The sequence below is a fragment of the Pagrus pagrus genome (genome assembly GCF_965226575.1).
Source record: "Pagrus pagrus genome assembly, chromosome: 23".
NCBI classification, from domain to species: Eukaryota; Metazoa; Chordata; class Actinopteri; order Spariformes; family Sparidae; genus Pagrus; species Pagrus pagrus.
The window spans coordinates 5387613-5414751 of record NC_140205.1 but is presented as its reverse complement, the minus strand read 5'-3'; the positions used below and the strand labels follow the sequence as shown (position 1 = coordinate 5414751).

The window sequence follows — 27139 nt, the reverse complement described above, 5'->3', positions numbered from 1 at the left end:
GTAAATGTTGTTGTTCGAAAATCTCATTTGCTATAAAAATTTAGATGTGATGATAAAGGGTTTGTGAGTGTAGAGATACTATTGGATTATCTACTTTGAAAGGGTTTTAAAATATGCTTAAATTTACTAATTTAATTTTAATTTACTAATTTAAATTTAATAATGTTAAGTATTTAACAATTGAAAAATGTATTAACCAACAGCAGAGATGGGCACAGTTGCATCAAAAAGTATCTTTGTTACAAATTGCAAATAGTTGCTTATCAAATATATCAAAATAAATACAAGATGCTAAATAATTTGTCATTTTAAAAATACAAAAAGCCCTGGCACTTATTGGACAAGTGTGCAATCAAAACTAATATCTGCAAAAAATATTATTTATTGTATCTCCAAAGTCAGTTCAACTCATGACCACTTTTCGTTGCTTTCAATCATCCAGTCAGCAGCCAGCCCCATATGACATGTATGCACCAATACTGTGCAAAGCTTTAATAGTCTTGAATATGTATGTTTCTTTGACTGTATCTGTGTGTGTGCGCCTCCACCGCTAATATGCCTCTCTTGCCCACCCGCCTGCCAACACGCTAGCACGTCCCACACGCTAGCACTAGGGCGGAGCGGCAGCACGCGGGACGTGCCAGCCAAGTCTTCGTCCACCTCCAGCTTGGACCCTAACACCTGTAATACTAAACCCTGGCAGCCACCCACCTCCCACTACCAGTCTTACAGCATTTACCGAAGGTACTCCAGCCTCACCGGGGCACCTCCGTCTCTACACCCACCTGTCCTCTCTGAACATGTGTCTCTGCGCTGCTCAAGTGTCCACCGTGTGTTTCGTCTTCATCTGGTTACATTTAATGACTATTGAAAGAGAGATGATTGTTTTAGCCTCTGGATGACCCCTCGTTCACCTGGTCAAAAATATCTCAATGCAGTTTTAAATGTTTTCTAAACAACCCAGTAAATGCAGGAACTTGTCATGCCGTTTCTTTGATACGGGACAGTATTCTTTGCAAAACTTGAATACTGATGTCAACAATTGATACTGTTACACTGCAGTACTGTCAATCAAGTCAACTGTCAAGTTTAATTTTCACAGAAACTTTTGTATTTAAACTGCACATAGGCTTTGCAAAAAAATTAAAACATTGATCCATTCAGTCATCTCACAGACACAACACAGTCATGTCACTGTAGAGGGTTTCACTATTTAAGTATTAAACCATAATGGGGTAGGCTTGATCGACATTTTATTTTATAATGCATTCAGAGACGTCATTACTAACAGCAGGAACCCAAAATGCAATTTCAATGCTGTCATGGCTTGTTGATAACGAAACTGGCATTAAGTTTCGGTTGGAGACCTAATTTACCTGTTGAGCCACAGACTACAGAAAATGACAGCTTGAGTAAACCCTAACTAGCAGTTACTCCAAGATGCACTGCTGAGTAGATATCAAAGTTGCTAGCAAAGCAACACAGTACAGTAGAAACGTCAGACAGGTTGGACCACCTTCTTTTACAAGTTTTCTGATTTCACATATATCTGCAGTGCAACTTAACGGCCAGTTTTGTACCCAGAAGTGACCGTTGTTGTTGCTGCGACATCGCAGGGATTCGGTCTATTCCAAAGAAAATGTATTAAAGAAGTAGTCAAACAAATTGCTACGGCAACTCATTTAATGTTTCGAAAAACTTAACAGAGCAACTATGCATCAAAAAATACTAGTACGTAGATTTTTCTATCCTTGAGTTAACACTTTCGAAAACTGCAATGGTAAAAATTGCAAATTGACAATCAATCAGTCAGACTATGAAATCCCGATCGGTACGTGGATCAGTGACAGGTGAATTACGTCAGTGTCAGATCAGTCCTAACTTTGATTCTTATTCATTTTAATCCTAATTTCATGCCGTCACAATTATTCTACATGATGCATAGATATATTAGCTCAAGACATCAAAACTATCTCTTCTTAGTAACCAACTAAATTATTGCAAATCAACTTTATAAACAATCTGTCTTAGTGTTGACTTAGCTGTGTTTATTTCCGACATTTTGTCCTCCAGCGGCTCTTTCGGCAGAAGACACGAGGACCTGAGTTCCTCGACCACCTCCTCCTCCACGACCACCACCACCTCCTCATCTGTTACCTCGCCCACAGGCCATCGCGGCCTGCTCTCCAGCCTGGGCTCCTCCTCCACCCGCACTGGCTCCACCAGTCTCACCAGCAGGTGCATGCTTGTAGATATTCGACTAGTTTTGTAACTCGGAGGCTTTATTTTGCTTTCTTGTGAAAATTTTAAATATGTTCCTGGTGTTTTATCCTTTTTGTGAGCTCAAGCGGTATCTGCTTTTGCTTCTGCTCTGTGTCATGTTGACCAAGTTATTGGATTGATCTAACGGTGTAAGTGTGTGTGAACAGGTACTGGTCAGAGGAGAGTGCAGAGAGGGAAAAGGAGAAGGAGAAGGAGTCTGCTGCGGTCATCCCCACTATAAACACTGGCTCTACTACGACCACCACATCTACCACTACCACCACCGCTACATCTACCACTACCACCACTGGCATTGTCACTGGCTCTGAAAGACGGAGGTAACAGAAAACACCTTAATTGATTGGCAATTATTCCAATTAGTAGTCAATAAAGCGTCCATGTGAAGGCAGCTAGTGTAACATGGATTTATTTGCTGATGCTGGCCTGTTATAAGATATGGGAAAATTGTCAGCGTATAGTTATTATCCTTAGATATGGTGGATATGATGCATTTTGTTTAATTACATACAATTAGTTCAGATGTTAAACGTGTTTGTTATTTTGGGTTTTAGCGTCCCATGTCTTAACAAAATCACTGGAAAAAACAGAGTACTTAAAATGTTATCTTGCTTTATTCACTGTATTTATTAATGATATTTGTTGTTGTATATTCATGTCATTTTGAAGTTCAAATACTGTGGGTATTGGAACAAAACATTTACTGTAAGCAGCTTCCAGAAATATTGGCATCAACCTTAAAAGCTCCCATCAGTCCAACAATAATCCGGATGCATTTCCTCTGTTTGAGAACAGGGTGTGTGTGTGTGTGTGTGCGTGATCTTTAAATGTGTACACACAGTGTGGAGGTGAAGAGAGAGTTTGTCTGCATCCGTCTAGCATGTCAGAGTGTGCCGCAGTGTGTCTGCACGCGTGTGTCGTGACTGAGGTCAAGTGCGCGTCTTCCTGTGCTGAAATGAGCCACCTGTCGCGGTGGGAGCGGGGCCGGCCCGTTTCAGAGCCTGGACCGCTCCAGCGACTTCTCCTTATAAGGACGGTGGGCAGAAGCTGCACATTTTCTTCAAGGCCAAGACTCCAGTCTGCACTGAATGAGTTCATACTTCTGTGTGGCCAACAGAGGCGTGCTGCTCACCGAGAGAAAGCGCCAGAACAGCTCACTGTTTCAAACAGCGTTTTGAGCCTCATACTGCTATAACAAAGAGATTTGAAACCTCCGTTATCACAGTAACTTAAAGGTATAATATGCAACATTACTGCTTTAAAATGTCTAAGAATGACTAGACATACTTTGAGTTGTGTTTTGTGGTTTCAAACAATGTTCAAACCCAGAGAAATCTGTAATTTTTGGTCCCACGAAAAACACCAGATGACATGCAGAATGTGAGGAAGGAAGTTGGCCAACAAGACTAAACAAAACATGAATAAAGCTCGGAGACGATTCCTCACCAGAGAACATTTCTATCTGAATAACATGAGATGGAGTTTCATGAGCGATGGTTGTTGTCAAACCACATCTTTTTAGTTCTGATTGTTTTGAGTGAGAGACGCCTCACAGCAGAAATGACAGACTGGGCATCAAACGTAGGTTTAAGGATGTTTTATCTTAGGTAACATTTTCAAGAAATTTCTGGCCTCGCATACATATTCATCAGAGAAAAGCAACCAACCTTTTCTCAAATGGAAAGCTGCTTCACATTTGTACTCTTCCTCAACTATCGGCAGGCTTACTGTTGGAAGGTTTTCTCCACTGATGCTACAATTTAATATGCTCACTTGCAAGAGGAGAGCAATGTTTTCTCACTCTCCTAGCTAGTCCATTAATTTAGAGCAGCCTTGCTTCTGATCACAGCCAACCTCGTGTAACCTCAAGGCCCCATGAATATTTATAAAGAGATATTAACTTGTGTGTTTGTGTCTTTGTGTTCGCTAGGTCATACCTGACGCCAGTGCGAGACGAGGAGTCAGAATCCCAGAGGAAAGCTCGCTCCAGACAGGCTCGACAGTCAAGGAGGTCCACCCAGGTTAGTTAACCTACATCACCCTTGATATGTTGACACTTTAATCCCTCCATTGGACAGAAAAAGTCACAGTTTATGCAAAGTAACAGGACAGTGGTGTCCCCCGTCAGAATAAAATGTTAACAAATGGTGACATGTCGGTGTCTCTGGTTTGCGTTATGGTTTTATAGCCAGAGAGTGTTTATATAAATGTAGTTATCCTGGTTGAGACAGATCTGTCTGTGTACACAGGCAGCACTTAATGTCAAGCCTTTACAAAGAGCTGATTATTTTACAACCTGACAGAATATGAGCTTTGTCTTCTCATGAAAAACGACCAAACCTCACTGTACTGTAATTTATGACATTAAAATTAAACATTGTAAAACAACAAGTAGACTACTACATTTTTACTGCAGAGCTGAAGCAGATGCAAATAATATGTTTATAAAAGTTTAGAAAATAATAAATAATATATTAATCTCTTCTTCCAGGGTGTGACTCTGACTGACCTGCAAGAGGCTGAGAAAACAATCGGCAGGACTCGTCCCATAAAGACCCGGGAGGAGGAGAAGGAGGAGAAAGAGAAGCAGGACAAGGAGAAGCAGGAGGAGAAGAAGGAGACGGAGACCAAGGAAGACGATTACCGATCGAAGTATCGCAGCTTTGAAGAGGTAAGTTATTCCTGAGTTTTTGTCGTAACTATAAATATTTGACTACACTGTCCCTCTTACAATGTCTTCTGTCTCCGTCCTCTCTTCTCACCAGCGCTACCGACCTTCGTCTTCCTCCTCCGCCATTTCCACAGCCAGCACTGCCTCCATCCCGTCCTACTCTAGCACCTCTTTGTCCTCCAGTTCGAGCTCCCTCAACAGGCCTAACAGTCTGACGGGCATCACCTCCTCCTATAGCCGTTCCTCCAGAGATACAGAAAAAGGTCAGTGACTCGTACTTTTTATCTCCGTTCTGAAGGTAAATTAAAAACTGAAGATTGTTTAAAGTTTCAAATCTTCATCTTATCTGGACACAGCTCTTGTTTATGGCTATAGGGTGTAGGGGCTGTGTTGGTTGGGGAGTATTATGATAGGTACCAGTAAATCATGATATACGATCAAAGAAGTCCAGTAGGAGTAGCAGATTAAAACATCTGAAGGCTTATCAGACCAGAGAGAGAGATTTTATCTTTTATCACAGTGATGGTAAAGTAGAAAGTATTTTTAGGGGCTTCCATTTAATTGTTTTGTCTTTGATGTTGAGCTATTTTGGACCCTGTCGAAATAAATCCACCTGTACAATAAATGCCGACCTTGGTGATTGCCGTGAATACGCTGGAATAAGGTATATTCATTTTTTCATGATGAGCGTGTGGATGCACGGTGCTGGTTTCCGTCTCCACAGGTCTACATTCATACGAGCAACCTGCCACACTCTGATTAGGAGCATTGAGACAGAAAGGGATTGGGTTGCCTTTTAAATGAAGTAGCTCTTCTCGTAAACAATAAATCCATGAAGCATCCCTGGGAACATAGTAGGCAGCTTTAGTCTGTTCAACTGAAGGAAGGAAACACTGGCTGCTTTGTTCTCTCCGTTTCCTCTGAACTCGAGCCAAGTCCAGTCGTTGTCCTTGTGAAGAAGTCAGATTTATGATTGCCTTGTTTATCCCAGACTTTTACATTCTCGACTTTGAATTTCTTGTCAGGATTACTGTCTGACACTGTTGATGTAGAAATAAGGGTTAACTTCAGGGTTTCCCCCGGAGGATTTCAATGTCCCGGAGCAATTCTGGTCAAATATCATCTGTGTTTATTTAGCTAAAAAGATGTGAGTCTGTGACTTCAGACTCATCGACGTCACTGTCAGAAGACCTGCTTGTTTATACTTTTTATTTATGTCCATTTTTCACATCATCCACATTATAGGAACTGTGGACACAAAAGCAAATAAGGGAGAGGACGAAAAAAACAAAAAATAAACACAAGGTCCTGGGACAATCGGTAAATCGAGGGAAATTTTCCCAAAGGTTACACACACGGCTATATTTATTTATTAAATGTGTCTGATTGGCTAAATAAACGCCATTTTCCCAACCGCCTTTTTGATGGCCATGTCTGACGTCCATCAGTCGTCATTGTCTGCCGTTATGGTGGTTAGACAAGTGAAACACGGACCAGAGATGTTCAGGGAAGGAAGGAAGGAAACAAATGTCATAATAATCATTTTAGTTTCGTGGCAGCAATATGTGGCTAACTCCTGTCGTTCTTCTCGCTGGACAGAAATAGATAGAAAGGACGAGGAGAAGGAGGGAGAGGACAAGTCTCAGCCCCGCTCCATCCGGGATCGCAGGCGGCCCCGCGAGAAGAGACGCTCCACTGGGGTCTCCTTCTGGACCCAAGATGTAAGAGACTCAGAGATCACTTTTATCACCGTCATAAGTATTCCCAGCACTTGTGGTGAAGTGCAGGAGGTTATTAATGTTCCTCTTTGATCATTTTGATAAAGAAAGCCTCAGGTCATGTGTAACCCTCCTGTCTTTTTTCATTCCAGGGTGATGAAAATGACCCTGACCAGCAGTCCGACTCGGAGGAGGGCAGCACCAAGGGAGAGCCACAGGTAACTCAACACACGGCAGAAAGTAGATAAAACTGACTTTTAAGCAGAAGCCCTCCAGCTAAAACCAAACCAGCCCTGTTGCTTCGCTTGCGTGGCACGACCTCCATTTGATTCTCGCCCTCCTGCACTTATTCTGCCCCCTCCTCATGTCTCATCTCATGAAGTCCAGGCAAATCCGGTAGTCTTTGATATTCACCACTCTGCCCTGTACGGCTATGATTTCCTTCCCTCATCTTCAGCCTTTGAATTTTTATTGCCCCCGTCCTCCCTCCCCTTTCTTTCTTCTGGCAATTGTCTTGTTGCTGGGGTGACCTTGCAAACCAAAACTCGCCTCGGCCATAAATCAACATGGTTTTATAAACATGCAAAGAAAAAGGAAGTCTGGATCTCTGGGGGTCAAAGCACACACACGAATGATGACATGAGATTGGAGATGAGATTCAAGACACTGTTCAAGCTTCATGTGCTCATCTGTGCATATGAAGTCACTTTAAATGAGAACTTCAACCAGAGATGAGCAGAAATGATGTGATGTAAGAAATGGATAAACCAGTCTTCAAATCCAATTAAACACATTGACTAAGAGCTGTGTTGTGAAAACATTGCTGGCCGGATGAACTTCCTGTTTGAATGGGAGTGTCTGTTTGCAGAGCAGACGGTAGAGCAAGACACTCAGCTTTCACCCGTCATTTACAGTAGGACAGTATGAAGGGTGGAGCAGCAACAGTAAATAGGAAACGAGCAATTATCTCGGCATGGAGATGAAAAAGCATTCAGGAAAAGCTTTGGAGTGTCCTTCCTCTGCACCCTGGCCCTCTGGATTAAAAGTCCATGTCTCTTTTTCGTGCCAGTTCTGGCTGTTTATCTGCTCACTTGAACTGTATGTTGATCGTTCGGGACGTCTCGACTCAGATTGTAGCATTGTTGTGTGGCCGACCTCTCAGGAAGCCGACTTCAATTTAAAAATAGCTGGAAGCCCGGCCCTCCAACCTGACCTCCCTATCTGATGTCTGGCCCCGCTCACTGGGGCGCTGCAGGCTTCGAAGGCGCACTTAGGCCCTGAGGCAGTGGCTGGCACGGCAGCTGCTTAGAAATAAGAGTGTGTGTGTGTGGGAGGCTGCAAAGGAGTGAAGGTCAGCTGCTGTTTTTACAGAGAGAAGCTGTTTCATATTCCAAAACGTTAACCTCCACTTTCTTTTCTGCTTTCTTACAGAGCGACAGATTGTCCAGGTATGTTCATTTTATGTTCTTTCTTTCTTTCTTTATTATCCTTTCATACATTTTCTGCGTCGCTCAACAATTAGATTTTTAAGCAGTTGCCTGTTATTTCTGTTGTAGGAACGAGGTCACTTCATCCTTAGATCGCAATGACACCCTTTCTAGCCGTAGCTACGGTGAGAGTCGGAGGACATACTCGAGCCGACTGGATAGAGACGACACCACTGATTATAAGAAGGTTTGTAGTGAGCTGTCAGATATGTCTCCCGTGATTACCCATTTCTGTGTTTTAGTAGTTTTCATGACAATTTGCCACATTTAAGCCAACATTTTTTTATATTTTAGAAAGTCTTGTTGGTTTGATTGCTGCACCTGTTAACTGTTGGATATGTCCGTCCCTCCTCTCAGCTCTACGAGCAGATCTTAGCTGAGAACGAGAAGTTGAAGGCCCAGTTACGTGACACAGACCTGGAGCTGGCAGACTTGAAGCTACAACTAGAGAAGGCCACACAGGTACGCTCGAGCTCACACTGCTTCTGCTGATCTGTGATTGATCGATTAGATGATTCCCGACAAGCCTGATCACTTTTATTTCTCTCTTTTTGCAGAGGCAGGAACGCTATGCCGACCGATCACAGCTTGAGATGGAGAAAAGGGTAATGATCAGACCGGTTTAATAACCCGGCTTTGTTATAAATCTGACTGATTCTGAAAAAAAAGATGTTTAACTTGTGTCTCAAGTTTTTCTCAAACTAAATCTAGAAGTCAGACGTTATTTTGAGCTTTAAACATGTTGGTAACACCACCGATGGGTTTATGTCTGAAGGTGACAAGCAGATCCCAATATCATCTGGGTGGTGGTATGATCTTAACCTGAGTTTTTATATCAGTCTACTCTCTGCTGCTGGCTGTCGTGTCACACACGCCCTTGTAGCCGGGGTCAAAAGGGACTTCCTCCCTCCTCCTCCTCCTCCTCCTCCTCCTCGCCACCCAGAACACTGCTACCTTCTCTCTCACCTGTTTTTGAACCTCAGAGGCAGCGTGTGGTCACTTCTTCTTCTCAAGACTGCTTACTTTGTTGTTTTTGAGTGTTGTGTGAAAGTGTGTTTATCTGAATTTTCGCTGGATTGTAGAACAGTTGTAGACTGTTAAATTGCCGTTGAAAGAACCTGTGCATGTGTGTGTTTTCATGATTTTTTTCCGTGCTCATCTGGCGTCTTCATCTGCAGCTGTGTAGCCATGAAATTAACCCAGAGATTTGCAAAATTCATCCATTATTCTTAAGTCCATCCTCCATCTTCCTCCATTTATCTTCACATCCTTTTATAATACAAGAATGCCCTTTTTTTGCTCCATAAAAGACATTCTCCCCTCTGTGTCCATGAGTCATTTCATCAACATACCATCCAACACAACCTCTGAACATCTACATCCCCACTTCTTAACTCATTCCTTCCTTTGAATTATGTATAAATGTAGGTCTGACCTGGCTGTTGTTTGTAGACGCCTCACAAGTCATGCGTGTGTTCAAGTGTGTGTTTGTGTGTGTTTGCGATCGCTTCACCCTCACCGTCTTCCACACCTTTTTTTTTATGTTACGCAGTGTGTGTAGAGCCTGAGCCAAAACAAGTGTGTTTACAGCTCTCTGTAAAAACGCCCTGAGTTAACCCGCCTTTCCTCCACCCCGCAGGAAAGAAGAGCTCTAGAAAGGAAGATTTCTGAGATGGAGGAGGAACTTAAGGTACCACCACACACACACACACACACACACACACACACACACACACACACACACACACACACACACACAAACTGTTTCATATTCTCTGTTCATGTAGATTTTGGTTGAGAAGATTTCCATTAATGGAGTCAGGATCACAGCGAGTGTGTAGGTGGTACTTGTGAGTTCCAGCATAGTGCTAACAGCTGTCACTTCAGTCTATGAGTGTCCTTTTATATCTAAATCTGTGACACTCAGTGGATTTGGTTTAATGGGGCTGGTGAGTCATCTCAAATGACTTTCATGGTTTTTGCAGTTACATCGAATCTGTATGATGACATTACTCAACAAAGGATCTGGGAACACAGTGAAATCATTACAGTGAGGTCCAACGGAGATCATTCTGATTTATCTAAACCCCTTTTATTTGTAGCTTGTCCAGTTCTCGGCTTAGATTGTTGTCCTTATTATTATTATTATTATTATTGAGAATAGGAATTAGGTTACTATGCATTTCTGAATCTGAGGTAGTGTGTCTGTTAGCAGGAGTTGCTCATTCGCTCACCACTGTAGTCATCGCTGAAATTTTAAAGCTGAGAAAACTGTCTCCTGTTTCCAACAAAGGGAGTGCAACACGCATCCCTTTGTTTGGTTTAAAAGCGTCCTCGTCTCTGCGCCACATGCCTCAGAAGCTTGAAACAAATTTAGCCAGCTAGCTAGGAAGCCAAGGAAGCACAAAAGGAAACAACAGCACAGTTGAAAGAAACACAATCACAGCAGCCAGACAAGAAACACCGCTGACACTGGTTTATTAAGACGATAATAGACGGGACACAGAAGTGCAACAATGATGGTCTTAACTACAGAAGTATAGACATAATGGATGAAGATGGCATTTTTAAATAACCTGTATGTGCATCATGTCTGTTTCTCATGAGCCATCAATAAAGGACAGACATATGTTTATATATACGTAGTCATCAAATACACTATTTAGTGTATCAGTGTCATAAAAGCTACATTTGTCCACCTTCTCTCACACTCGCACAGTCTCCTGTCAGGCTGTTGAATCTGTCAGATTGATTTTCTCTGACTCATGACACGATGACACCTTAAACTCACGGCTGCTTGTTTCTGCACGATTTCAATGATTCTCGTTAAATTGTTGGCAGCAGAGCACGTCGCACAAACAGTCAAGACAAGTGACTAAACACCAAGGCTGACGAATTCTTGGTGTCTTGAACTGACATCAAAGACGAAAGCCGTCTGTGTGGCCAAAAAACTGCACTTAAACACAATGTAAAGACTACAGCAGACAGCAAACTAGCTTGTACATTGTGCCTTCATGAGAGGAAATGCCTCTCCATACCACAAGGTGGTGGTAGTATGGAGTCAGACAGACACTCACCTTGACACCGTCAGTCAGGGCCTTAAAAGACACTAAACAGACTTAAGGAAACTCATACTAGCAACATTCAGGCTTCTGACAGCTGCTGACAGAGGTTATCTTTCTTATGTTGTTAAATGTAACTGTATACTCGCTGAATGTCTCACAAACTCCTCTATGGGACGTCACCTGTGTCCCCATCTTAGCCTCCTTCTACACCTGCTAAATGTGGACATCTCTTATTCAGTTCAGGGCACGTCTCAGGTCAGCTGTTATAATCCATGTCGACAGAACGTTTAAGCTCTTCTATCGAGTCGGCCAATTACGTGTTCCTCTTCGAGAAAATTTAGGAGGAGAGAGAGAAAGAAAAATCCATTAAATCCTAGTAAGCAAGTGTTGTTCCCATGGCTGTGATAACAAAGTGTGTTTATTTTTAGGTGGCAGCCAGCTGGCTGATCTTATCAGTGTCACTTTTCCATTCTATCTACAAGCATCACGCTGAAGCGGAAAAAAGCTCTTAATCATTCCTTCGGTTTCCAAAATCTGTCCCCATTTTCTAACAGTCTTCCTTTTCTGTTTTCCCCTTTTCCTTCTCTTCCTTCGGCCCCTCTTCTCTGTTAATTTAATTGTCCTGTCTTTCATTAATCCTCTTCTCTTGAAACACATACTCTCCACTTCTATCATCCTTTCACTCCCTCTCTCTTCTCTTTGTTTTCCTGTGTTGTGGTTGTTGTTTTCCCCCTCCTGCAGAACCTCCCCCAGGTAAAGCAGGTTCAGGCCCTGCGGCAGGTTAAAGAGCGGCTGCAGGCTGAGAACCGGGCCCTGTCCCGCGTGTTGGCAAAGCTCTCGCAGTCCGCCTGCAGCCAGCTGCCCACCGTCGACCTCTAAAAGCCACGTCCGTCTGTCCACCACCATCTCCTCTTCCTCCTCACTTTCCCCCCCTCTTCCCAACCCCATTCTTCTCATGCTCCATTCGTGCTCTGCCCGCACCCATAGACAGGCAGGTGCCCAGCCGCCCAACCACCACTGGTTTTGTAAACTCCCCTTTCCGATCCCCCTCTGCCTCCCCAGAGCTTTTGGTTTTCAGAGTGGGGAGGGTGTCTTTCTTTACAACAGGACACTCTCCGTTTACAGTACAAAAACCCGAAACATGTCAAACTAAATAATGGTTGGAGATGAAGCTCAGGTAAGTACGAGTAAAAAGCCAGAAGGTGTCTAAATTGGCCTCATTTTTGTAAAACACAAAGTGCTGTAAAGGAGAGTGCCCTCTGTAGTTTTAGTTGTGACGCTCCTGTCAGAAGGAGCTCAGTTGTTCAGTTTGGCTTGTTCTGGCTTCTTTGCATGAAGTGGCTTCATTTTTTTTGGCCCCAGTCTTCAGAGAGTGAACCTTTTTTTTCTTTACTCCCCAACTTTGAATTCTGATTGATGACATCAACAAACGTTGAAGTCAGCTGCATGCACCAGCAGGTTTATGTAGGAACAGGTTGTGTCTGATCAGTATCAAGTTTGAAAGTAACTTCCTGTACTTTTAAAGAAACAGTTGATTGTCATTTGTCATGAAAAGTTTGTTTTTAAGGGGATTAAAGTGTCTTGTTGGAGTCTTCTACCACCACAGCTTCTGTACATGTGTTTTAAAGAAGAAAGTCAGTTTACATATTTGTATCTGTAATCATCTAGTAGGATTTTCAGTAACTTTTATGCTTTTATTGTTTAGAGTTTTGTTCAGCAATCCTGCAAATGTTAAACTAAAACACTTCTGGAGTCATAAACATACAAAAGCAGAAGTTAAGAAGCATTACCGGTGAAACTATGGGACCTGGCAGGTGTCATGAAGAGGAAACAGTCTCAGTTTTAAACTGATCCCTCTGTACGACCAACATAAGCAAACAAGACCGTTAAGGCCTTAAAGCAACAGACTGTAACTTCCTGGAGGATGATGAGTGATCGATGTGCAGGTTTGACGACCTGTGGACGAGACTCAACAAGCAACTATCTTCCTCCAGGAAATTAAGTTTTGTGGCTTTGATATACACAAATGAACTGAGCACAACATGAAAACAATTCATTATGACCTGCTAGTATTTCCCTTTAGAAATCAGTGTAGTTTCATCTTGTCTAACACACACTGTGTATCACTGTGCAGCTGTATCAACATCCAGTGTAGCATCACAGCAGCATAATGATTGAATGAATTCAACATTTGTAGGCACCTCAGTACCAAAACACAGCAGCTAGCCTAATGCTAACACTCTGAAGAGCTAAAACATCACAGTAACTTAAAGTCCAGCTGTTACACTTGAGAATCTTATCATTTTAAAGAGCATAATATTCTTATATTTATAGAAAAAGAAGATGAGTTACTCCTGACACCTGCCAGGCTCTGTAGGAGACCAGACGATGAGGATTTTTCAAATGTTTATGCCCTAGAACAAATAACAGGGTGTCTGCAGGTCCTTTTTAAAATGTCTTAAACTCAATTTTATAAATATTAGACGCGATTTAATGCTCTTACATTTGAATTTGCGAGGTCTAAATAGCCACAAACCTTTTATCTAATTTAAATTATCCGTCTATTAATGTCTTTTTTTTTTTTTTTTTTTGTCAAAAATGAGTCCCTCTTCTGTGTTAAAGTCCACATTTCTGATGTTACAAATCTTTCAACCTTAAATACTTGCACAAAATATACAGTAGATGAAGCTCACTCAGTCTTATAATGGCATTCCTACGCAAAACCTACCTCAGCACAGAACCACACATGCACTACAGACCTTTACACTTGCCTGCAGGGATTATACAGCGAAAAATCAGTGTTAAATGTGGTTAAAAATAATCTAGAAACGCTCTTTTGAACAATTAAATGTACGCGTCCGACACCTGTAGACACCCTGAGCGACCAACAAATAAAACAGCGACTTTTATTTGTCTCTGCTGTGTTACTGTTGTGGCTGCCGGTGAGCAGCCGTTGAGATTCTGCATGGCTTTTCTCAGGATCTTGTGGCCTGTGGTGTGCCCGCTTTCTTTTTTACTTCTCTCTCTCCTGACTTGGAACGAGAACTTTTAAAAAAAAAAAAAAAAAAGAAAAGGAGAAAACAAAAGTTGAGAGATGCTGTGTGACTTCAGGCTGCAATTAACAATTTGTTTAAAAGAAAAACTGGCCTGGCTGGTTTGTCGACATTGTGTATCTGTCAAGACTTGTCTAAGCCTTCTCCTCTCTCTCTCTCTGTCTATGTCTCTTCCCACCTTCCCTTTTTCCTTTTTTCTTCCCTTTCAGATGCTCCCAGACTTGAAAGCAGACAACCAGAGACTAAAGGACGAGAACGGAGCGCTCATTCGAGTCATTAGCAAGCTTTCCAAGTAGAACAGATACCCCCGCCCGCCCGCCCGCCCCGTCTTCTGCACCCCCTAGTCCCCCATGGCAGTGACTAATGGAATTGCACATTTAGATATTAATTGCAACAGACATCAGAGACAAGACTCCTTTTTTCTTTTTTTCTTCTTTTTCTCCTCCCTTTTTGCAACCACCACCACCACTACCACTACCACTACCGCAGCATCCATCCATCCATCCATTCACCTCCCACCCTCCCTCCCTCCCTCCCTCCTCCTCGACTTATAACCCACGTGTGGCTGCTGTCCCGATTAGAAGTTTACAGAGCAAAAAAAAAAAAAAAAACCAGGAGAAAGGGTTGCGTGATCCGCATGTTAAAAGCATCGTGGGCGGGGAAGCCTGAAAACTATTTAACCAATAAGCCTTAGTTGTACATAAAGAGAAAAAATGCATCGATCTCTTCTCTTCTCTCTCTCTCTCTCTTCTCTCTCTCGGCTATCACTGAAGAAGATATTATCCAACACCTGATTTTTATTTTATTTGTGCCACAATCTCTCTGATGTTTTTTTTTTTTTCCTCCTCCTCTCTCCTCTCTCCTCTCTCTCTCTTGTGTAAGTGTGCTGTGCAGTTTCCTCCCTTGAAAAAACAAAAGTGCCACTTCTGCCCCCCCATCAGCTCCTCGTGGCCCCACACAGATCACACCAACGCACACACACACACACACATACGCGACCTCCCTCTCCATTTTTTTTTTTTTTTTTTTTTTTTTTTTTGTACCTCTGTGTCTTCCTCCAAGAGGGAAATGTTTTTTTTGTTTTTTGAATCTCGCTTTAGCGAAAACGAGGCGGACCTGGTGGAATTTAAGCTTTCACTGTATGTGCAATATGCATTTCTTTTCTTTTTTTTAATGCTTTAATGATGAGTCCATCACACACACACACACACACACACACACACACAAGTAGGATTTTTTCACTCTTCCACCGCTTCCATCGCTCACCTTCCTCCTCCTCCTCTTTTTTTTTTTTTGTTTTTTTGTTTTAAGTTTGTAGTGTAGTCAGTTTATACTCTGTATTTCTCACTTTGTTTTAGCAGGTACTGAGTGATGCTGTATATACCTGTATGTATTTGTTTGAGACCAGCACATGGCATGCGTTTATGGTTCCCGTCTGTTACTATTAAAAAGTATACAAATTCCAGAGGACAAAAAGGTGTGTTTTAATTATTTTATAGTCTAAAGACATTGGATACAGTGCAGTTAGAGGCCTACAGCTGGCAGTGTTCAGTGCTTTTTTTTTTTTTTTTTTTCTTCTTTTTTCCAGTTTAAAAATAAGTGTTCACATGAATTGTGAGATATAAAAAAAAAAACCAGAATAATCGCTTCACTACATTTCACTTTCATTGTATTCAGTATCTTGGAAGAGTGCTGTTAATTTTGTTTCCAATTTTTTTTTTTTTTTTTTTTTAAAGCTGTAGTATTATAGCCGAGGTGTTGTCACTAAAAAGAAAAAAAAGAAGAATATCTTAGGTATCGCTAACCCAGTTCCTTTTTATGTCTACATGCACTGTCAATGCCATGTGAGGAGTCTTGATGTCAGGTTTAAAGCAAAAATCGCCACCATCGGATATTTCATGCATCTGAAGACGTTTTATGCATTTCAGTGGCCTTTTTAAGGATATTTTAGTCAAAGAAGAAGTAAAAGAAAAAAAGTCACTGCAGATGGACTGATGGCCATCTACTCTGGTTTTTTGTTTTTGTTTTGTTTTTCTTTATTATTATTATTTTTTTTTTCCCGTCATCTTGTAAAATAGGTGTGTGGCTTAATACATGCAAGCTGTGCTGTGACTACCAACCACTGAAGAGTTCATTAAAAATAAACTTGTACATTGTAAAGTTCCCACGTCTCATTATTTTTTATCTTTTGTCCGAGTTATTTAGTTTCTGTAAAGTCTGCTAGTTCCTATTATAAATATTCTTAGTGTTGTTGTAATTTATCCTGATCCGTGCCCCTAGACTGGTTTGGGTCCTTCAATTTGTGGAAATTGGGGCTGGAAAGTCCTTGAAAAGTCCTTGAATTTGATTTTTAAGAAGGTGCTGGGATCCTGGGCGACATTTAAGTTGTTTTTAGGTTGAAATCTTTTCGCACGACTGAACTGAAAGGTTTATTCAGGTTTTATAATCACATTTCAGTTTGGATTTTAATTTCGTGGCGTATTTTATAATGTTTTTATGATGAGGTTTGTTGCTAACTCTTCGTTGATGCTGCCTTTCTTGGCTGTGACAATCGAAAACAAGCTTTTAATCCTAGTGAGGCTTTCTTGGTAGTTAAATAAAATCTAAGAAATAATAAAACCTCAGAGACGACTGCCTCCGGGCTGAATAAAAACCTGTTTGTGGCTCTCATGGCAATGAAAACCATAAATATCCTCTGTTTCTCTTGATAATCAACCCTCACTGTGAATCCCTGTTGTTTTTAAAGAGACTACTTCTTTAGTAGGAGACAAAAAATGAGTGTGATACACCTATTAACTAAAGTTTAATTAACTATAAATGTAACCTTTATAACGATGGCTAAACACCCGCATGGCTCCACAAGACGAGGGCTAAAAGCAAATACTCTTATGATTTAGGTGAACTGGCCCTTTAAGGCTGTTATAAGCTTGTAACCAATCATATCTAGCCATAAAAATGAAGATTCAGGTTGTATCTTTTATTTTAAATGCGCCTCCTCCAGCTCTAACAGGAGGTAGACGGCTGCTACACTCCATCATACCAGTAGATGGTGCACAGCTTTGCACACTCAGGTGCTTTTCCCATCATTCTCCTGCACTGGAGGGATTTTTCAGAGCCTTTCTGTTCTCCTCACACTTACATGCAAATGTAGCCCACGTCCACATGAACTGGACGTGCAGAGACGAGAGTCACGAGTCCTCTTCAGCTGCTTCAGCTTCACTTTACAGTGTTAAACATCTTGAACTCTGAATCATCAGATCTTCTCAACTATCCTTCCTCTTGACTGCCTCTTGACATCCCGTTTGCAGCTGTACATCAACAGTAAAACGCTGACTCTCTCTCTTCTCCCTTTTTGTTTTCACATCCTGTCCTCCCTGAGCTGAGATGACATGCACACGCGACCATAAAGCGAAATTACAAGCGTGTTTTCTGCCACTTCCACCTCCTAAATGGATCAGATTCCTCTTTATGTGATTTATTTGACCCTGATTGTGGAACTAACTTCACTGTAAGCTCCAGTTTTTTTTTATGACTCTGGTTGTGACTTGCTCTTTAAAACCTGTGATGAAGCGCTCCAATCTTCAGATTAAGCTTCGGGGATCAGCCGTGGTATCTGCAGTAATTGCCTCAAGTCATGCAAGTCTCTGGCTCCTCTTGTTTTCCATCGCCTCAGCGTGGTTGAGAAGTCTGGTTTGTGTCGGGCGTGCTTTTTCAACCAGCTCGGGCTGAAGGTCTTCATCAGGACCCTTGACAGAGGAAGAAAAAGATGTGAAAGACGGATTCAGGGCCCTTTTAAAAGTCGCACCGTGAAATTATAGGAACAAATGGTTTGAGTTAGAGCTGAGAGGCAAAGAGGGGCAACACCAGGCTGCTGTTCAACCTGCGTTTCATCTCACGTCTGTTGCAAAATGATGAAAGTTGCTCAGCCGGCTTTCATCCACACTTCAGCTCGGTCATACGCAGACGCTTCACTCTGAACCAGAGTCATATATTGTGGCTTCAAGGATTTGAAATCTCAGCTTTCAAGAAAAAACACATCCATGCCACATCCATTGTCCTTTAACACTGTTGTGTCTCAGAACAGCCTCCGTGAGACAGTGTTAAAGGACAAGTTCAACACAAAAATGAAAATTCAGTTATCGCCTCACCCTCATGCTGATGGAAAGTCGAGTGAGGTTTCCACGTAGTGCGCTAAACATTTCTGGAGCTTCACGGCAAAACAGCGATGCAGCGTTCTCCCGAACAACTGAAGTAGATGGGGACTTGTTTTAAAACTTGGGGTCATGAAGCTCGTTGGGCGTCTCCAGAAGCCCAGAGATCCCAAATTGATTTAAGAAGATGTTATTTACACCTCTGACGTGTGTCAGTGACTCCAGACAAGGTGTGAGCTCACACTTTTCAGCTCAAACAGGGTGTAACTAATGTCTTTTAGTGTCATTTTCAAAGAGGTTGTGTGCAAGTGGCTGCAACTATTGCAAATTTGCACGTGTATGTTGTTCCCATTCCTCTTCTTTATGCTGCAACATTTTGCTTGATCAATTATTTACTCTCAAGTGCCTTAATCGCAGGCAACTGGGTGTCTCACCTCTCGTCCACGAGGCTTCTCCAGTTATTTATTGATTAGTCTTTAAGGACGGGCAGGCATCAGTACTGCTGTGAGACAAGTTAGACAGGTCAAATAAAGGCACACAGTGTGAGACAACAGTGTCTGAGTATACATAAAATGTGTGTATGTATATGAAAGATGAAGGAGTGTGTAATAAATGTTATAAAATATATAATATACTGTATACTGCAGGAACAGACGGGCTTAAGTAGGAAATTAATCACAAAATTACAGAAAAACACAATTTTTCTGTTGTAGCTTTGACCAACAAGTAATATTTTGTGTTTTGGCTGGATGTCATCGATTTGCAGAAGTGTTACCACACAAAGAGGACATATCCAATGCGGCCAAAAGTATGTGGACACACCCCTCCGCATGCATGCTTTTGGTCTGCTGCTAATTTTGATGGTTTTGTTTGGTTCCTTAATCTCAGGCGTACCACAACGTTTGAGACGAACAGCGCGCATCCAGCTTCCCGACAGCAGCACAGAGCCCCGGCCTCGACCCTCATCCGATGTACTGACGCCTTCGTGGCTGAATTGGAGAAAATTCCAGCAGCTAGATTCAGAAAATCTCAGGAAATCTGCAGGAAATTGGAAATAAAATATATCTTTTTTAAGAAGGTATTACTTGTAGAGCACTGAGGCATTAGAAATGTGACCAGTAATAAATCTCAGCGGGAGCTCTGGAGACCTAAAAATAATTCTGGTGATTGCTGGCTGTTCTCTCCGATTCCTGACAGCAGCTCCACCGTCGGATGACGTGCTGCGCTTTTCTCGGTTGGAAATCATCCATAAAGAAGGAATTAGATCTTGGCAACTCGCTGTCACACGCAGAGACGCTCTCTCTCATCCCTCTCCTCGCTCGTTTTCATTTCCACCGCGGCCTAATCTCCCCCTCTTCTCTTCTCTTCTCTACCGTAAAAAGTGCAGCAAGCCAAACAAACCTCCTCCAGCTGCAGTTTTTAAAGCCCACACGAGACACACTGGATGAGCTGAAAGCCCTCAGCAGCCAGCGCAAACAGCAGCAGGGGTTTCTCTCCGATGACGAACGGTGACAAATGGAGGCGTCCCGGCGAAGTGACAGCTCGAGTCTGTCTCTGAAACAAAGACAAACACGCTCGGTTAGAGGAGAGTGACTCCGAGCTGCAGTGGAGTGGTGTGGATAAATCTAGAAGAGAGGATGCAGAGACGTCTCTGACTTAAATATCCTGCACTGAGAGGTGGAACGGGGACATTCAGGAGGTTAAAGGAGGAGAGAAGAAGTCCTTCATGATCATGAAATAGTAGAAATTGGTTTCCAGCTTCCAAAAATGTGCAGCTTTTCTCTGTTTTATGAGTGGAAATTTAACATCTTTTGATTTTGGACTGTTGGCTGAACAAAGTAATGAGCTGGAAGATGTTACCATGAGTCCTGGGGATGTACAGTGGGGACAACAGGTCACCTGTAGTATAATATTTCCTCTAATCCCTTTTAAACCCATGAAGAAGCTGAGAAGAGGACAGAACACAAACCTCAAGCACCAAAATCAACTTGTGCTCCAGTCTGACATTATGACATTATTACGGTAATTAAGAGGTGAATCCACTGAGCTGATCTGCCCACAGAGGGCTGCGCGACAGAGAGACAGATCGTTAACATTCCTGGAAATGTACGTTAAATGATCCTAATTATCCCAGTCTAGCCCCGAAGAAGATTCAAAGCTGTTGTTTAACCACTGGGAGTACAGGCACGGCTCTCAAACAGTCTGAGCTCTGTTAGTGCTTCTGGCATTGATACGTAGGAGTTTGAACACACTGAATTACATATTTATCTGATGACCTGGCGGGAGACAAGCGTCTGATCTGTCAGTTATTACTAAAGAAATTCAGGATGGAGTTGACATTTAGAGAAAACTTTTCTGCGGCGTGTGCGGTCGACTCAACAGCACAGAGCTCGGGGATTGAGGTTGGCACGGTGACCCAGCCGGTCACCCATCATCACGCCATCATCATCAACAGATGGCACCCTGCAGATGGCACTGGGAGCCGTTGAAGGGCACCGAGGGGATAACGGACGAACCGGTGAGCGGGACACCGAGCTGAATCTGTAGAACAAAGAGCGACCTTAAACACCACCAGGAACACGAAGCAGCAAAGTGGTGTGTTTATTTATTGTGCACATAAATGAAGTTTGGTGAGAATACCCCTCCTCTGGCTTCCACACTCTGTTTTTTAGGAAGCGTGTCACCCAAAGCTCTTGTTGTCGCTCCACTTGACTTCCTTCCCGCCGTAGATGCAAAAAAAAAACAGGTCTCTTCCTGTGCAAAAGTTAGGAATTATGAATCTTGCGTATTTAAATGCTGTTTTTACATCACGAAAAACAAAACGGCACATAAATTATTATAATTTTTACAATTATTCTTTCATTTTTGTTCGCTTGAAGCATCTGGAGGGCCGAATTGAACCGAACAGCGGGCTAATCCTGCCAAAAGCAACTCGAGCACAAGGGGATAAACTGAACTTCGAGCCAGATCATGCATCTGATTTGTGTGTCTGTTCATAGTGAAGAAAGATAATCACGGTATTTATCTCCGTAGCCACAAGTCTGACTGACTAACAGGGTTAATAACATGATTTCCCACTCTCTCTCTCTCTCTCTTTGTGTGTGTTATCAGCAGCACTGCCGGCCCAAACATCTGGGAGTCTTGAGAGAAAACATTTCTGGAATACTTACTTACTCTTGGATAAACAATTTCATGGAGGAGTGAGCTCCCAGCGTCGGCAGCTCGCTGCAAAATTACCCACCTAATAGCTTTTGACTGAAAACATTACTGTCAAATAAATGGAAATGTGTGAACGCAAGAGTGGCCATTACATCGAGTTTAACTCCAATTTCCGGTCACGTGTGAAGCTCATTTCTACAAGTCGGTGTTTCTGAACGTGTTGCGGGTTACAAAACAAACTATGCGGGCATCGCCAGCAAGCTTTCAGAGGGGGCGTAGGACAGTTTGATGAATCTAAACGTCGGATAAACACCCGGTAAAGAGTCTGAGCACGCTTGCGGGAGAATCCACGACTGGAATGTTAAACGGGATTTGGTTAAAAGCAGCGTTTGTGTTGGCACGGAGGGAAAAAACACTCAGCGACGACCCTCGTGCCCCCTCATTCTGTTTCTCCTCCTCGAGAGCAGACAGAAATATGCTAAATATGCAGCCGTGTGACCTGAGATCACAGATCAGGGTTTATTTTTAGGAGAGGTGACTCACTCCATCTAGATTTTATCATCTACTGTAACAGAGACAATGGCTTAAAGGAAAAGTTTGCAAGAAAATCCAGGCAGGGATGACTGCAGTTTGAGTCAGTGGGGACTTTTCCTACTGTAGCTGCTCTTTCACGGGAAGGACGACCTCCAGGTGACCAGAACAGATATTATAAGCCAAACCATGATGATTTCTTAACCCTCACCAAGTGGTTTTTGTGCCCTAACCGGAGCTTAAGCACAGCCTGGTGACAGAACCGAAGCAGACGTGAAGTAACAGTGTAAAGAAACACTCATTTTGATCTGTGTGTGTCCCACTCCTCTAAAAACCTCCTGGAACAACTATAAAAACTAAATGTTGTCAAGTTAAAACTAAATTTCAGCACCTGCGCGGCTCATTCCTTGCAGTTGTTCCTCCTATCAGGTGCAGCATGTTTCGTTAACTGCTTCTCTGGCTCCCTGGTGTGTTTCTGCATTTTTTTCATCCCCTTGACATGAAGTTTCATAGTCCACAAAACACTTCTGGAGCTTCACAGCGAAAAAGCCTTGCAGCATTCTCCTAAACCACTGAAGTTGATGGGGGACTTGTTTTAAAACATAAAAAAGCCACAAAAATAACATAAAATGGCTCAGTACAGCTTGTGCAGCAGCGTAATCAGAGTCTCCAGAAGCCCCGAGTTCCCTAATTGATTTTAAAAGACTTTATTTACGGGTGTGCACGGGATCTCAGGGTTTCGAGAAACTTGGATAACGCCACAACTTTGCCCATCGGCATAGATGTGAGTAGATAATCACTAAATTTTAATTTTTTGGGTGACCTGTTCCTTTAACGCCCGCTCCCCCCTCTCACCAATGTGGGGGATGTGGATGGATGTCACATTTTTACACCTGAACGGCAACATGTATTTAGAGAAAAAATTACACATCGATGATAAACTTGCCTGAAAGTCAGAGCACCCTGGGGAGCAATAGACTCCAGACATCCACCAGCACACGGCTCATGCACCCTTCAGCTCAGGTGACTTATAGTGTTATTATCCCTGCATGAAATTAGGTTTCTGACAGTATAGCAGGTTTAAATCACAGCGTGGGGAGAAAGCTGCCTCGTACAGTGATGCAACGGCACGAGGGCTGAATATCAGTTATTACAGAGGAGCTTTGCATCAGCTTCAGCAGCGACCTGCAGTTTGTTCCATTCATTATGTTTCATCTCAGCTCATGACAGAGAAGAGCTGCAGAGCGGAGACAAACGGTGCCGACTATGTGACCTGAACATTGATACTTCACTCTTATGATCTGTATGTTGGTGATTTCTTAGCTGTTTTTACACAGTCTTCCTCAGCAGATGCTCGATTGACTGTGAATCGTAGCAGTATTTCAGGAACTGCTCCTGTGTGTCGGCTTAAAAGTTTGATTCTGTCATTTGTTGACACCTCGTAAAACTTCCAGGGCCCCTCCAATCATCTGACTTCCCTTCCGCTCATAAAAAAACAATCTTTAGTTGCAGAGCACTTTTTAAAAAATCAAATTACAAAGTCCTAAACTCAAAGCAACGAACTGTACGAGGGGTGAAAGTAAGTTCGCAGCCTGAGGTAGAAGGAGGAGAGTTACGCAGCTCTCATTCCACGCACGTCTAGTTAAACTGTCTAAGTGATTATGCAGAAAGTCTGAAGTTAATAACTTTTGCGGTATCTCTGCTTCAGGTTGTTGAGCCACACTGGCTGAGAAAATGGGCAACGTGCTGACGGACCTCTACACAAGTGACATCTACATTTCCATGGAAATGCACGGGGTATGACTAATAACTGGAAACAATCAGTCACGTCAGCAGGTTCCTATGAAACCTAGTTTACCACTCCAGCAAGCAGCCCGACCCTCAGTCAACACGTCCTTTACTGAACCGTTCACACAACAAAATTAAATGAAATTTGAAATGAACTCAAGTAAAAAGACGAAATAAAAAATGTAATGAGAAGAAAATCACGCCGACAGCTTCCCTAAGAGCTGCAGACTCTCCTCTCTGCTCCAGTTTGGTTTTGATTTGAATTTTCTTTGCATTTTAAGCGTTTTTTCTGCAGAATAACAACATTTCTCTAAGAAAAACATGTAATTTGAGCATTTTAGAGTGTATTTCTTTCAACTTTAAAGGAGCAATATGTAAGAATATTAGTTGAAAACATTAAAAAAAATCAACTAAAGTTATCAACATTTATGATGTAATGACGTTTACGTATTATGTTGCGGAGATATATAATTAAGTTAGCATGCCAAAGCTAACACTGACACTTCCCTCCACAGCTCCCAGTCCGAACCGCTAGCTGCACGGCTAACTAAGCTAACTAAGTGGTGTGTCTTCCTCTACTTGTTTGGAGTATGGATTCTTACATATTGCACCTTTAAACACACGGCCCATGTCTGTGAACTAATCTCTGACTATTTCTTGATTTTGCTGTTTGTTATTTTCTCCTAAGCGCGGCGCTCTGTGACCCTCGATGAAAAATCCTTTTAAAAATGACATAAATAGCTGAACCACAGATGTGTGTTGTTTGTCGAGGACACTTTGAAAGGCCTGGATGGAAAATGTTTCTATCATAAAAAAGCTGAATGTGAAAATAAAAGCAATGCATCAGTGTGTTTGTCGCTCGGAGAAGGTGTGCATGACATTTCAACTCTTGTAACTTCACATTTCTCAGCCGCAGCATCATAAGTGCAATAAATACACATGTCAGTTTTCTCGCATCGTCCTCGACCCTTCCCGTGAGCTGGAATCAAGCGAGCACATCAGCGAGCGCGTCGCCGAGACGAACAAGGAGGCTCCGGGGCCGGTTTGAGTGAGTCATCCGACGCCTCGGGGAGTCAGTCTGTGAGATCTGCGTGGGAGAGCTCAGTCTTCGACTCTTCTGCAGAGATGTTGCACTCCGAGTGTGCAATTATGAAAAAAGCCTATTGAAGAGTAGAAATCAGTGACATTGTGCTGTCTTGTCTGTGTAAGTCAGAGTCGTGGAGGTGTGCAGAGTCTTTTATAAACACACACTGTGGCTGATGGAATAAATTTACCACTGAATGCTGCGTTCAAGGTCCTCGACTCGACGAGCTCCAGTGTTATTACGAACATTTTGAAAGGACTCACTCTGAAATAACATAACGAGTTTCCACAGAGGAAGAACACCGTCATATTGTGCACTTTACAAGGACACCGTGCTCATCAAACACCCTGTTGGGCTGCAAAATAACCATCATTTCTTTCAGGAATATGAATAAATGCATTTCTCAGTTGTCAGGGACAATAAAACATGTGTTAATACAACTTATTTGTATGTGCACTTTTACATAACTGAGTGCCTCGTCCAAAAACAACAAATTAATATATAACAAGTTGAACAAAAGGCTTTGTAATAATGTTAAATAAATCAAAATGTTGTCAGTCCATCCCTGTTTTTCAAGTCCCGACACATAGCTTTGTCTGACGCTCTTTAATAACAATAATATACTTTATTTAATATATAAGATTATATATATATATACATATATATCCCTAAAGATGAGATTTAGTGACAAAATTGATTTCATCCTATCATATTTATCATTTTTATGGTGTCATAATATAGTTTAATAATACTAATGAGTGTGTAGTGAGGACTGGGTGCCAGAAAATTACTTTTAATAGATATCAGATATCAGATTGAGACTTTTATGCAAATATTATTGGTATCGGTGACTTTCACTTTTACAAAACTGATATTTTAGCTTGATTACTTCACTTACAGGTACTTTTCATGACACTGTGTTTGGGAGTTAATCTATAACGATGCAAAACTTTGGTATTAAAAGTAATAGTAACTAAAGATATCAGATAAATGTAGTCGGGGGGAAAAGTACAATATTTGTCTCTGGAGTTTAGAAGTATAGCATAAAAGTAACATAAAATGCAAATAAAGTAAAGTACCTCAAAATTATAGTCAAGTCACATGAGTAAACGTACTTAGTTACTTTCCACCTCTGAATAATCCTGTAGTTACTATATATATATATATATTAATCTTATAAAAGGAGTGATTTTGTGGCTTTAATGTGACAAAACTGTGTTTCTTTTATTATAGTACTTAAGGGAGGGATGGTATTTATATACTTTGATCTTTTATAGTGCCATAATATAGTTTAATGAATGAATTACCTGCAAGTAAAAGTACAAAATATTAAATATAATATATTTTGTATGTAAAACACTGATATTAAAAGTTATCAGATGAATGTAATGGAGTAAAAAAACAGTATTTCCCTCCAAAACGAGGTACTGGATAAAATAAGATGATATAAAAGTAGTTTTCCTGGTGAGAATATAACAAAAAAGTGCCCTAACAAGCCCCTGAGGGGATATTAAAGGACCAGTGCAGTGGTTTTCCTCCCCGGCTGCAGCCTCGGCTCCGCTCGGCTCCGCTCGGGTGCTGTCGGGCTCGGCCGGTGTGTGTCGGAGGGCAGAGCGAGCGCAGCAGCGGCTCTCAGCGCTCGGGATCAACCGCCATTCATCCAAGCGGACCGCGGGCACACCTGGTCGGAGCGAGGAGAGAAGTTCAGAGACCGAAACAGGTGAGTTCCTGACATCCATTCACACCTTTTCCCTCTCTTTTTTCATCAACTTTTTCACACTTTTAGCTACTTTTACTCGAGTGAAACACATGAAAAACACCCGGAGAGATGCGACTTTTTAGGCTTTTTTTTTTTTTTAAGCTAGCAGCAAAGTTTAAGAACCTGTCATCAGCCGTTGACGTTACGTACGTACACAGCCGTGGCGTAGGTAAAGCAACTCATAGTTATTAATAAAATAAAACAGCCAGAAAAGATTAACTTAAGTGTATTTTTTCATTCGGCTGACTTTATTTTCCTCCTACCTGTCAACAGCACCCGTGTTAATCACTTGAGGAATGCGGTGCCATTAGTACGGGAGCCGAGAGAGCTGACGGTTCACTTCGCATTTAAAGTTCATTTAAATCAACTTGAGGGGACTTATAAAAAGGGATC

At 42.0% G+C, this 27139-nt stretch overlaps 1 protein-coding gene across 6 annotated transcripts in view; it reads left to right on the top strand.

Annotated features, from left to right (window-relative positions):
• ppp1r12a (protein phosphatase 1, regulatory subunit 12A) overlaps positions 1-16437 on the top strand; it is a 50755-nt gene extending 34318 nt beyond the window's left edge. For 2 of the 6 annotated variants that reach the window (XM_084345268.1, XM_084345269.1), the window contains exons 13-27: positions 592-744; positions 2074-2238; positions 2430-2600; positions 4211-4301; positions 4772-4951; positions 5046-5214; positions 6551-6672; positions 6822-6887; positions 8101-8117; positions 8226-8343; positions 8514-8618; positions 8714-8761; positions 9796-9846; positions 11963-12212; positions 14484-16437. In XM_084345268.1, the coding sequence (XP_084201394.1) occupies positions 592-744; positions 2074-2238; positions 2430-2600; positions 4211-4301; positions 4772-4951; positions 5046-5214; positions 6551-6672; positions 6822-6887; positions 8101-8117; positions 8226-8343; positions 8514-8618; positions 8714-8761; positions 9796-9846; positions 11963-12100 (1594 nt within the window). In that variant the 3' untranslated portion in view covers positions 12101-12212; positions 14484-16437. The other 4 variants (XM_084345273.1, XM_084345272.1, XM_084345270.1 and 1 more) reach the window with 3 other exon arrangements.
• Positions 16438-27139: the final 10702 nt, after the last annotated feature.